The sequence below is a fragment of the Pteropus medius genome, unplaced genomic scaffold, assembly GCF_902729225.1.
Source record: "Pteropus medius unplaced genomic scaffold, Ma_sr-lr_union100, whole genome shotgun sequence".
NCBI classification, from domain to species: Eukaryota; Metazoa; Chordata; class Mammalia; order Chiroptera; family Pteropodidae; genus Pteropus; species Pteropus medius.
In genome coordinates, this window is record NW_024349802.1 from 3,741,861 (window position 1) to 3,753,982 (window position 12,122).

General features: G+C 46.0%; 1 protein-coding gene and 1 non-coding gene across 6 annotated transcripts in view; one reads left to right on the forward strand and one right to left on the reverse strand.

Annotated features, from left to right (window-relative positions):
* The window catches only part of DOCK1 (dedicator of cytokinesis 1), a 413,576-nt gene that overhangs the window by 347,662 nt on the left and 53,792 nt on the right, over nucleotides 1-12,122 (reverse strand). For 2 of the 5 annotated variants that reach the window (XM_039835995.1, XM_039835997.1), the window contains exons 7-11: nucleotides 8,427-8,562; nucleotides 7,392-7,549; nucleotides 6,207-6,288; nucleotides 5,692-5,827; nucleotides 756-828 (exon numbers count right to left, since the gene is read on the reverse strand). In XM_039835995.1, coding sequence (XP_039691929.1) covers nucleotides 756-828; nucleotides 5,692-5,827; nucleotides 6,207-6,288; nucleotides 7,392-7,549; nucleotides 8,427-8,562 — 585 coding nt within the window. Of the gene's footprint in view, nucleotides 1-755; nucleotides 829-2,427; nucleotides 2,431-5,691; nucleotides 5,828-6,206; nucleotides 6,289-7,391; nucleotides 7,550-7,884; nucleotides 7,890-8,426; nucleotides 8,563-12,122 lie in introns of those variants that run through there. The other 3 variants (XM_039835996.1, XM_039835998.1, XM_039835999.1) reach the window with 2 other exon arrangements.
* LOC120581819 (5S ribosomal RNA) lies at nucleotides 2,634-2,752 on the forward strand. The gene has a single exon (XR_005647383.1). It is a non-coding gene; the product is annotated as a 5S ribosomal RNA (ribosomal RNA).

Sequence of the window (12,122 nt, forward strand, 5' to 3'; positions counted from 1 at the left end):
AAGCGAGACAGTATCTAGATAATGGTCTGGGGTCCCTTCAAGGTCACCGCGGCACCTCAGACGGGTGGCGAGAGAGAGGAAGAAGAAACAATGCTTTAGGTCTGCAGGGAAACGGCGCCAGTTCTTGAATCCGCAGGGAAACGGCGCCAGTGCTTCCAGCCTTTTCCACAGGATCTTCCCTCAAAGCAGAGCGTCCACGTGAAGGCTCTCATGCTCCCGGCTTCCCATGGCTCTGCGCAGACTGCACGTCAGACGCAGACGGGCCGCAGACGGACCCCTCACGTGGCCGGCACTGGCACGGTCCACTCTCAGCGGCAGCACGACAGGAAGAGCAGCGGCCTGGCCGCTGGGAAGTAGTATTTCTCGCTTTACGAAGCAATGGATCAGCCATTTGCTCGGTTTTCTATTTTAAAAACGACAACCTCCTGTGATGAATTTGAAAGTACTGTACTTCGAAAATGGGAATCGCTGCTAGAATAAATCGATTATGCAAAGAAACCTTCACGTTCACAGCGGAGCTGCGAGTCCGTGTGGCCTACGTGACGAGGCGATGCAGGGACCACATGGGAGACCGTGACAGACTCTCATCCAGGTTCTCGTGGGCACAAAACTTCCACGAAACGGATTTGTCATTATTATAAAATAAGCAATCCCTATTTGTGCTGAATTTAGAAACTTAGTTGTGAAGATAATTATTACAAACATACGTTTTCCATATTATACCCAGTTAAGTACTTTGATTACTCCATACTTACGGCTGAAAGGGAATGAAATGCTGTTTATCTTCATCATCTACTTTTCCATTTATTATATCTGTTACATCCATCACTAGGGACAAGAAAAGAACAGAGATTGCTTTGCTTATGTGCCATAATCACAGAAAACAAACAAACAAAGGAACATCACAATGCCTTCTGACAAACAACAGCGTAAGCTGCCTGGTGGAATTTTCTTATATTCAAGTAAATTATTTCCCTGTTTGAAAGACAAATTAAGTTCTCTGAAAACACTGGCCGAAATAGGGTTGGGGCTCACATGGCAGAGCTCCATGTAATAAACTCCTTTGCCTACAATCCAGCCCGCACCCCAGAGCTGCCCCCCCAAGAGAGGTCTGTGTGAGGACATGATGTCAGGTAACGACGAGCACCCCGTGTGGCAGGGTGATGGAGGAACCAAACGCTGACTGCGACTTCATTTAAATTTAAGTAGCCGCCCGTGGCCAGTGAGCAATACCCCACTCTGGTCACTGCAGTCCCCAAATCATGAAGCAATAATAAAGGAGCTACGACGGGCCCGCACCCAGGACGCCGCATGTGCTGGGACGCGGCAGGGGGCAGAGGGAGGTGGCACCGGGACAGTGCTGACGGAGGATCGGGGACTGAAAAGGAAGGACAACAGGAAGGCCAGTGACGAGAAACACACAGCGGAGGAGAGGGCCGGCCAGGCTCAGGATGCCCCTCAGGACCACCTGCTCCCAGCACCGGGCACGAAGCATCAAGACGGTAAGACACACACGCCCTTCGATTCCAGGGCCTCGTCCTCCCCAGTCAGAAGGGGCGCAGCGATCCGAGTTCAAGGACATTCCCTGCATACCTTCTGTACCACGAAGCCGGAAACACACTCACAGCCCAGAGATAAAGGGAAGCTGAACAAATGACGCGGCCGCACACTGCGGCCACTGAAAATCCCAAACCTGGGACAGGCGATGAAACGAAATGTGTATAATGTGATGCTTTTTAAAAATATCAAAATGTACAAAGTCTGCAATGTGAGGAAACTTAACACTACTGAACTGTACATTAAAAATGGCTAAATAATAAAAAAGACTAAAGAGACCAAGAGTAAATATGCAGACAAAAACAAAAAACAAAAAAAAAACCAGATATAGTATGATCTGATCTTATCTTTAAAAATTATAAAGCATAGACAGAGAGAAAAAAGCTAGAAAGAAATACATCAGATTATCATGACGTACTACCCTGGCTAGAATTATGAATGGCCTACGTTTTAATTTTTCTTTCTTTTTCATAATTTTCCAATTTTATATCACTTTTGTTATAAAAAAAGAAATGTAACATAATATTTTCACTAGAAGGCTAAAAAGTGTGAGCGTCCAGGTCCATCAACAAACACTTTGATAATTTGGACTCTGTGGACACAAACATGCAGAAGTTACTCTGGATAAAGTCTCAGAATTAAATTCTATGTAGAAATTGTACTTGCATAGAAATGAGCAGGAGAACAAAGCTGGAGGTATCACACTCCCGGATTTCAAATTATACTACAAAGCTGAAGAAATCCAAACCGTATGGCACTGACATAAAAACACACACATAGATTAATGGAAGAAAACAGCCCCAAAATAAAACCACACATGTATGGTTAATTAATTTATGACAAAGAAGCCAAGAATAATGTGCAAAAGACAGTCTCTTCAATAAATGGTTTGAGAAAACTGAGCAGCCACTGACAAAAAAAATAATACTCAACTATCTTATGCCATACACAAAAATGGACTCAACATGGATTAAAGACTTGAATGTAAGGACGTGGTCCCATAGTGTAGCGGTCAGCACATCTGCTTTACATGCAGAAGGTCCTGAGGTCGCACCCCAGTGGAGCCACTGTCCATGGTCTACGGTCATGCCACTCTGAACAAGCCCGGTCCCATCTGATCTCGGAAGCTAAGCAGGGTCGGGCCTGGTTAGTACTTGGATGGGAGACCACCTGGGAAGACGGGGTGCTGTAGACATATATAAAAAGAATAAAAAAATAAAAGACTTGAATATAAGACCTGAAACCATAAAACTCCTAGAAGAAAACACAGGCAGTAAGCTCCTTGACATAAGTCTTGGCCAAGATGAGATTTTGAAATCTGACACCAAGAGCAAAGGCAGCAAAAGCTAAAATAAATAAGTGGGGCTACGCCAAACGATAAAGCTTTTCGCAGCAAAGGAAACGATCGATAAAATGAAAAGGCAGCCTCCTAAACAGGAGAAAATATTTGCAAATCATGCATCTGATAAGGGACTAAATATCCAAAATATATAAAGAATTCACACAACTGTATAGCCAAAAAAACAAGTAAATCTAATTAAAATTTGAGCGAAGGATCTGACTAGACATTTTTCCTAAGCAGGCCAACAGGCACATGAAAAGATGCTCAACATCATCAGGGAAATGAAAATCAAAACCACGGTGAGCTATCACGGCACATCTGTCACAATAGCTATTATCAAAAAGACAAGAAATGACAAGTATTAGTGAGGATGTAGAGAAAAGGGGACCCTTGTGCAGTGTTGGTGGGAATAGAAACTGATACAGCCACTATGAAACACAGTATGGGGGTTCCTCGAAATATTAAAAATAGAAATACCATAGGATCCAGCAATCCCACTTCTGGGTATTTACCTGAAGAAAGTGAAAACACTGACTCGAAAAGATATATGCACCCCCATCTTCATTTCAGCATAACGGTCGAGATACGGAAATAACGTAAGTGTCCATCAATGGGGGAATGGCCAAGAAAGTGTTATGTACACGCACATAATGGAACTGTATGGGAAAGAGTAAAATCTTGCTATTTGAGGAAACAGGGCTGGACCTCAGGGGCATCTTTCTAAGTCAGACAGAGAAAAACAAATACCATATCATCTCTCTTACATGGCGAATCTAAAAAACAGCTCCCTGATCGAGAGACAGATTTGTGGTTGCCAGAGGCAGCGGGTGGGTGGGAGAAATGGGGGGAGGGAGATTAAAAGAAAAAGGAAAAAAAATCAAGCAATGCCAGGGCTAGTTTGAGAGATTCAGAGAAAAAATAGTAGTTGTAGTTGGCGCTGTGGGGACACAGGGCCGGGGGATATGAATCGCCTGTTAGAAGTGGGGCTCAGGGGAAACTTCATACGGGAAATGATGCTTTGAACTGACTTTTTTCTGCTTGCTACCATTATAAAAACAAATTTTTTTTTAATGCACGGATTGTAATACAGCTCCGTGAGTTTTGAGAAAGGCATACATCCGTGTTAAAAACCACCCCAATCAAGAACTTACCACTCTATTGGTACCCTAATAACCAAAGAATTTACCGCATCTGTGTGAGAAGATGTCCTACGGACACACATCGTCAAAGACTGCTCTGGTCACTCAAGGGAAGCCCCACACCCCTGAGGTAAAAATAAGATGCTTCCTTAAACTACCACAGAGCTGGGAAAGAGAAAAAAGAATCCTGAAAAATGCCAGGTGTTTCAACCACGATATCAGATTACACATAAAAGGTACTACAGCGTCTGAAAAAGACAGGAGCGATTTTAAAGCACGGACTCAGGTCATAAAGGATGAAAACGTGAGAGGATTTCCCGAGGCACGTGGGTCCTCAGACAGGCAACCGTGCCCTCAAAACCTCACAAACAGGAAGTTCAGTAGCGAACCCCATTCTACACCCCCCGTTAGTAAATGGGGGTAAACGATTTCTGTGCTTCCTTCTCATAATGCCTCTATCACTGTTATTATGTAATCCTTATGAAGTAGTCAATCATTTATTTAAATGATTTGACATATTTTTCTAAAAACGACCAGGGGGCACAGTGGATGTTCAGGACAGTGCAAACTGTGTATGATACTGTGACAGGGGACGTAAGCTGTTATACACCTGTCACAGTCCACGAGCCGTACGACACCGAGAGTGAGCCCCAGTGTACGTGATGCACTCCGGCCGATGACATGTCACCGTGGGTTCGTCTGCTGTGACAAAGGAAGCCCTCCGCGAGGAGGCACGTGGTGGAGGGCCCGCGGCACGGTGCAGCGCGGCAGGCGCGGCGGTGTGTGTGTGTGTGTGTTTGGGGGGGCGGGGACACCTGAAATCTCCACACGTTCTGCTCAGTGTTGCTGTGAACCCAGAACTGTCCTAAAATAAAGTCTATTTAAAAGGAGTTAAAAAAATAAATAAACCCTGAGTTTCCTGGTGGCCAAGGTAAAAATGTCCTCGACTGCTGTTCCTACGAGGAATCCACCTGTGCATCAGAAATACGTGCCTTTTCCCACATCCGTGGAAGTCCCGGGAGTCACAAAAAGGATGAGACTAAATCGAGGTCTGCGTAAGGAAACCCCACTGCAGCCATGGAAGAGGGGGGATCGCTTCCCAGAAAGGAGAAAAAGGGGTGACGCTGAAAGAGGCCAGCTAACGGGTAGAGCTTCCCGGGCACGCGGTCATCTCTCCTCAAGGGTGACGGCTGCTCCCCTTTGCCTGTGCCGTCACCGAACAAACGCAAAGCAGAAACAGCGGGAAAATGCAGACGAAACAGCCCGATGTTAAAATAACTGCATCCTCCCAACTTCCTCTCCTACCTCTCCATCGCTTTGACCTCTCCATGCACAATGACCCCTAAATCAATCAATCGCTAAGTCCCGAAACCCCAACGCCCCTCCAGCCGACTGGCTCCCCTCCAGGCTGAGAATGCGGGCCAGGGTCTCCCCAGGAGAGGTGACCTGCTTTACAATCGAATATATGATTTGCATCTGAAGCTCAGGCTGCATCCTCAGCAGCGCCTGCAACTGAAACCACCCAAAAGGGAGCTAATAGGATCTGGCTCTCTCCCACAGGAAAGCTGACGAGGCCAGTATTGTGCAGCAGCTCTGCTCAGGGTGCTCGCCATGACCTTGAAACTCGTAAGGAAAAGGAGACCCATGGTTTACCGGCCACTCCGAAGGGCCGCCGCAGGCCTGAGGTCAGTTTCCTGGTGTTGTTGTCCCTCAGCTCCATGCGACCCACTCGAACAATCTGACAAACAAAACTGATTTTCTCCCTTTTCAGGTCTTTGCTTCCAAGGTCCTAGAAATATTAATTTCCACAATTATTTCAGAGTTCCATTACTCGATGCACATTCAAACAAAACAGACAGTGAAAAGATGCTTGGAGACACACTTCTCTGACCAGTTTTTAGCATCTTAATAAGCTGTTCTTGAACTTAAGACACAAGTGTAAGAGTTAAGTTCATGGTCACAGAGTACGTCTTCGGTCTGCAGATTCTAAAGGAAGCTAGAGACCCAGAAGACTTCTGAGAAGGGTGTTACTACAACAAAATCGCCATGTGTCGCATGCAGGCACCCCAAAACCCACGCACCAGTGTGGCGAGAGGTCAGAGGGTGACCACGAAAAACAGTCATCACAAAAGCAAAAGATTCCACTGAACGCCTCCAGAGGCACTTACCGTAAAAACGGCTCGCAGATTATGTAATCTGTCTATATCTTTAGGCAATCCTGAACTTGACCAGCGAACCAAGTAGTTTTCACTTAAAAAAGAAAGAAGGAAAAACAAATTCATTTTCCAAATGTAACAGGGCAGAGAATGAGCATCCACACTGACTCATAATTAAGATCACAGAGCTGCTGCTCATTAACGTGAGGCAGTGAGTCGCTGCCCGCATAGTGGGACCGACGCCTCCTCTACGAAATCTTTCGCAGGTTTTAATTTTAGCTGTCTAGGGTTATAATTACAGTGGAAGTGTCTGAAAATAGTATTTCAACATTTATTATTTTTAGAGCATATTTGTTCATTTAGAATAACTATAGTCTAAAATTCACCATTCATTCATTTATAGCATAAAATAAATACTGTATGTTTATTTCAGAGCCCAAGACCAACCAAATATGACCTAAAAACACAAACTGAATTCTACCTCAAAAAAGAAATAAAATCTTTTATCAGAAGTGAGGATGAAATTCACCCATTTGTTCTGTTTTCTGTCACATACTAAATTTTTAAATTCCAATTAATACGAGGGAAGATACCGGAGTTTTACACAGACACACGCACACACACAATTTACACCATCACTTTTCCATCTAGACGAAGAGGAAGGTATACTGAGGGACAAAAGCAAGAACCGAGAAAGGGAGCCCCACACCAGAAACGACAGCAGTGGCAGGCGAGAGTCACGATATTTGATTCAGCAAATACCAACTGCTCTAGACACTGTACTCCAGCCAGTCATGCTGGAGGAATCACACATGTCAAAGGCCCAGAAGTGACATTTACAGGGAACAGAAGTTTGAAGAAAACCAAGGTAAGAGAAGAGTACTCTTTGGGGAATCTGGATGCATAAAATCCTATGAACACAAGAAACAAAATATTACTTCGACCTTTAGATGTTAGGTCCTTAAAACTTTACAAGACTAAAACTCAACAATCAAACACCCACGTCCACGCAGAAAGCTGAACCTGTTCAAGATCCAAGCCAGCTGCCATGATGCCGTCCCCCAAGGGTGCCGGGCTAGGCTGCTTGGGAGAAGCCCAGCCGGCTGGTCTCCCAGGAGCTCCCTGCCCGTTCGGATGTCCTTTCCCTAACACTGACCGAGGAGGAAAGACAGCGAGCAATTTGACAATGTCACTGACCTGATGAATCTGGATTCCGTAGGGTCATAAAGGGACATGAGCACTTCAGCATCTTCTCCGATTTTACAAACCACGTTCTTGAGGTTGACAAACAAGGCCAGAGAAGGGGTGGCGGCAAATTTAGCTTGTCTGTTAATGTCTATGTTCTGCTTCTGAGACTGTGAATGGAAGCACGACAGGAAGTTGCGTTAGTGACGCCCCTGCTAACCCCCGCTGTTCTCACTCCCTGCAGAGAGGAAAAAACAACGAGCACGACCGGTCGGCGTAACACGGCGAAGCCATTCATGCCGTCGCTGCCCTGTCCCCATTTCAAGTTCTCAAATACGTATGCGAGCACCCAACTAAAAATAAAAACACCCATGCGACGGCCAGGAGCCCGTAACAGAGCATCGTCTCCAGAGACAGAAACGTTCAACTGCCCAACCGATGCATCGGACTGGTGACGGCGTGTGAGGCTGCTTGTTCCATCTGTGGTTCTCCCATGAGACCAAACCCTGCGAGGACACCTCTGTCTCACAAATCGTTACGTCCTCAGTACCTGGCACACAGTAGATGCTCAATAAAATCTTGCTGAATGAGTGGAAGACTCAGTCGGGCACCTGATTTCTGAATACCTACTGTATACGAGATAACCCTAAAGCCCATGGAAGATGAAAAATACCAATAAGGCATGTGTTCTCTGCCCTCGTCGAGCTTAGAGCATGTCACCCCCTACTCACATCAAAGAGGATGTGCAGAATCAAATGTCATTTCCCAAGAGATGAGAACACAAAGCCAATGTCGTGAAGATCTTGCCTGCCAACACTGCGCACCGCCGCGCCCCCCAGGCACGAAGCCCTTCGGGCCATCGGCGACGCGTCTTGACAGCGGGCCCCATCCCATCGCCACTGTATGAAATGCGCTGCGTGGCAGTGCCTGTTCGGGTCCTTTTTAGTGTAAATTCCAGGCCGCGCTGACGGTTTACTCGTGTTGAAAATCGTTACCCAGGAAAGGTCCTCCGGATGCCACCGGCATATCCCAGAGAGCGGAACCTACTTTTTCCTCTCGCAGTCTTTCCTCCACTTGCTTGGAGGCTATTTCGTGGGCTCGGAAGAGGCTGATCGTGCTGGTTAGCTCTGGGTCCAGGATGTTCCCATCCCCGTCCCGCACCACCAAGTCCAGATCGAGAATTCTGCAACGACAAGAATTCAGAACTTCATGGACACAGACCAAGGCCTTGAATTCTCCAACACGACTTCGCTTCCAAGAGCTGAGCAGATGAAAACATCACAGAAAGTTGGGGTCACCCGCAAACATTCAGGGGACATAATTCCGCAACACCACTTTCTTTAACTTAAACATATCCCGCGGGAAATTTTTAAAAAACTCAATTCTTACTTTCATTGCAATAGGGCCTCTGTCTTACGATGAGAAATTTTACGGATCAACAAAGCCCAAATGACATGTGTGTTATTAATTCCTATGTGAGCAGTATGGATAGTTTAAAGCACACACGCGCTGTACGTTCTGGGAGGCGGTACACACACACACATACAGCACGTGTGTATATGTACATACACACATACATACGTGCAGTCACATATAAACCCCACGTGCAAACACATAAAGCCAGCAGTTGTGACATCGCCGCTGGGTTGGGGAGCAGGGAGGGAGGAAAGGCTGAGCGTCCTCACACCCACCATTCTACTTACTCCCCGCAGCCTCTGGTAGGTTCCACTGCACAGCTTTTCTCCTCCCTAGAGCCAGTTCTAATCCCTAAATTAGCCCATCGGAAGATCTTCAATAAAGACGCTCTATTGTGTTTCACACCAAACGCATGGGAGCTATCCACATGAACACTAACTTTCTGGCCAGATGGTTAAGATGGCTTAAGATGGTCAAGATGGTTTAAGACAGCAGCCAACTTCAAACAGCCGCAGCATCTGCCAATAACGCCGTCCATCTGTACCTGGGAATGCTCTCAGCAGCATTCTCTCCGATTCCCCAAATCCGGCAAAACTGCTGGGCGATTTTCACTACGATTTTTATTTAAAGAATTTAAAGGGGGGGGTTGGCAATTATACAAAGAAAGAAACCGAGGGTTGAGCTATGGTGATGTGTCCTCTTTACTGAGACATGAGGGTACTGGCCACAGATGTCTTATACTTCGCCTTTGGGGTTTCCTGCTTGCTATTAGCAAGTCCATAGAAGCAGAGAATTTTAATTTTTTTTAACTACCCTACAAAGGAAAGTCTGTTTAAAGAAAGATAAATTTCAATTAGAGAGCATCTTTAACAGTTACAAGTTTAAGAGGAAAGTCGACTGGGCGATGGTCTCCATGCAGAGAGACTTATCTGCGACTTCCCTGAAGGTCGCTCACCTTAAAGCCGAGTATGAGGCTGATGACATGTCAGACAGGTTTCATTTTGAAAGTGATGCTGGACCACTGCAACATTTGGAAGGCCATCACAAAAACCTCATATTTTTTCCCTTTTAATATCTATTAAGCAAATTCACTGATGGTGACGCAGGACCAACAGGGCCTGTTAGGAGCATGCGGGTAAACAGGCTTTTAAGACACTTTCGCCCCACATGAAAACAGCCTTGGGACTGGCAGTGATTGTGCAGGTGCCTCAAAGGGGAGAAGACACATTTTTTAAAAGCCTTTTAAGCTCTCATTAGTTGTCTTTGCAACATGTTTCCCTAACATCACTACTAATCCCAGCCCTGAAAGGGTCCCCAGGAGTCAGTGTTGGTGTGGGTGGAGTCAATACGAATGAGGGCAGGGAGGGGATTGTTCCGGTGGGCGGAGCTCCTGAGGGAGTGGGCGGAGCCCCCCAGGCATGGGCGGAGCTGGCTTGAGGAGGGCAGACCAGAGGTCACGCAGGCTCCTTGAGGAGCAGCAGCCCAGGCTATGTGCTGACCTGCTGTACACAGGAGAAGATCCTGCCACGTACTCCTCACCTCAGTCCTGCCAAGAGAGATGGGCAGGCCCTCTTCACAAAGGAGGAAACCTAAACTCAAGAGAAACATCTAGAAGAGCCCAGAGCCTGGATTCTGGGCCAGACCCCTTTCCAGGATGCCACAGGCAAACCATCACAGGAAGTGGCCTGTGATGCAGTGTCTTCACGCCAACCATTCTTTGTGCTGTTTCGACAATCGTGCTCAGTGGTTCTGAATCCAGAGTGAGCTTCCATTGCGAGGCTGCAGCTCGGCAGAGCAAGAGGCTCTAACCATTACCAACTAACCCCACGGGTGCCTAAAGCACCTTCGAGGAAAGAGGTGGAAAACACCCCCGAAATTACACACAAAACTGTGTGTGTGAACTATGTACGTGCATGTTTCTAGAAAGATGGTCCATGACTTTAATCACATTCTCAAATGTCTCCCAGAAACCACTTTAAAATCGAACTTTCAATACTGGGATTTTATGGTATATTATTTTTTCTGAGGAAGGAATTAGAAATGTGCAGAGCAGTGAGCTTTAGAGAAATTATGCAGTACACTTGAGTTCTTCAGGCAAAAAAACTGTCTTATTAAGGACTGTATTTCCTATCGAAGTAGTAAATTACATTTAGAAACTCTTAACTAGATTGTCCATGACATGATGTATTTTGGTAGCTCTGTGCAGCCAATTAAGCAGGTGGTTTCTGAACGTTAGTTCAAAATACAATAGTCCAACAGAAAATAAAATCAGAGCTCCAAAAGTTTGGTTTCTTAGGCAGGTGGTCTTGAAATGGGTTTTGCTGCAACAATGTTGAATATCCTATACCCAGAAGTCCACGGCTTTCTAGAGGAAAAAAAAAAACAAAAATCTTCTCCTGTAGCCTTTCTAACCCAGACACTACATCAAACTAATAATGTTGTTTTTAGAAACTTTTTATACCTGAAAGTATGAATTACCAGAAAACAAGATTATGTTACAATTCCGATTTTACAGAAAGGTTTTTTAGTTTATCCAGGGCTCTCTTCAGCTGAGCGGCTAGAGACAAACCTGTCCTAGTCTCCGAGCTCACGTACTAAGGTGTAAAGTGAGGGGGTAGATGCAGCCAGAAGCTTCCCGGTCTGCTGTCCATCACGGCCCAGCTCTATTTTTAAAACTTGAGATTTCTAGGCAGCACTCCAGACAGCAGAATCTTAAGAAGCGGGTCCCAGGAGCCTGCATTTAAAAGCTCTCCGAGTGATTCTGATATAGGCCAGCGTTGGGGAATCATATGACCGGATCGTCTGTAAGGCTTCTTGCAGCTCTGACATTATAAGAACAACGAAGTAGTTATCGGTGGGAAGGAGCAGAGCCTCGTTCTGGCTGCAGCCCTGGCAGAATTAGGATAAAGCAGCTCATTTGTGTCCAGTATCAGAGGCGCTTGCTAACGCTGGGCCGCATGTCGGTGGGGAAGTGAGCTCACCACTGCTGTAGGCGCTCAGGCGAGCTGGGTGCAGGATCGGGTGCATGGGAACTTCTGCCTGGGACCTACTTAGCAAAACAATAATCTGCTGTTTATCTGAGATTCAGATTTAGCTGGCTCTATTTTTGTTTGCCAAATCTGTCATCTCTACGCTGGTGACAGGTTTTAAGGCGACTTTTGATGTTCCTTCCAACTCTCAAAACTTAGATTCCACAGAAAGAAACCAGGTGCTGACTACTGAACAAATCCTCCACCCCCACCAACATCTAGACTCAAAGTCAAGTCCAGTGAGCAGAAAGTGAAAGTCCCTTGTTTGGGGTACACTGTGGGGTGCCCTCAAGAAGAG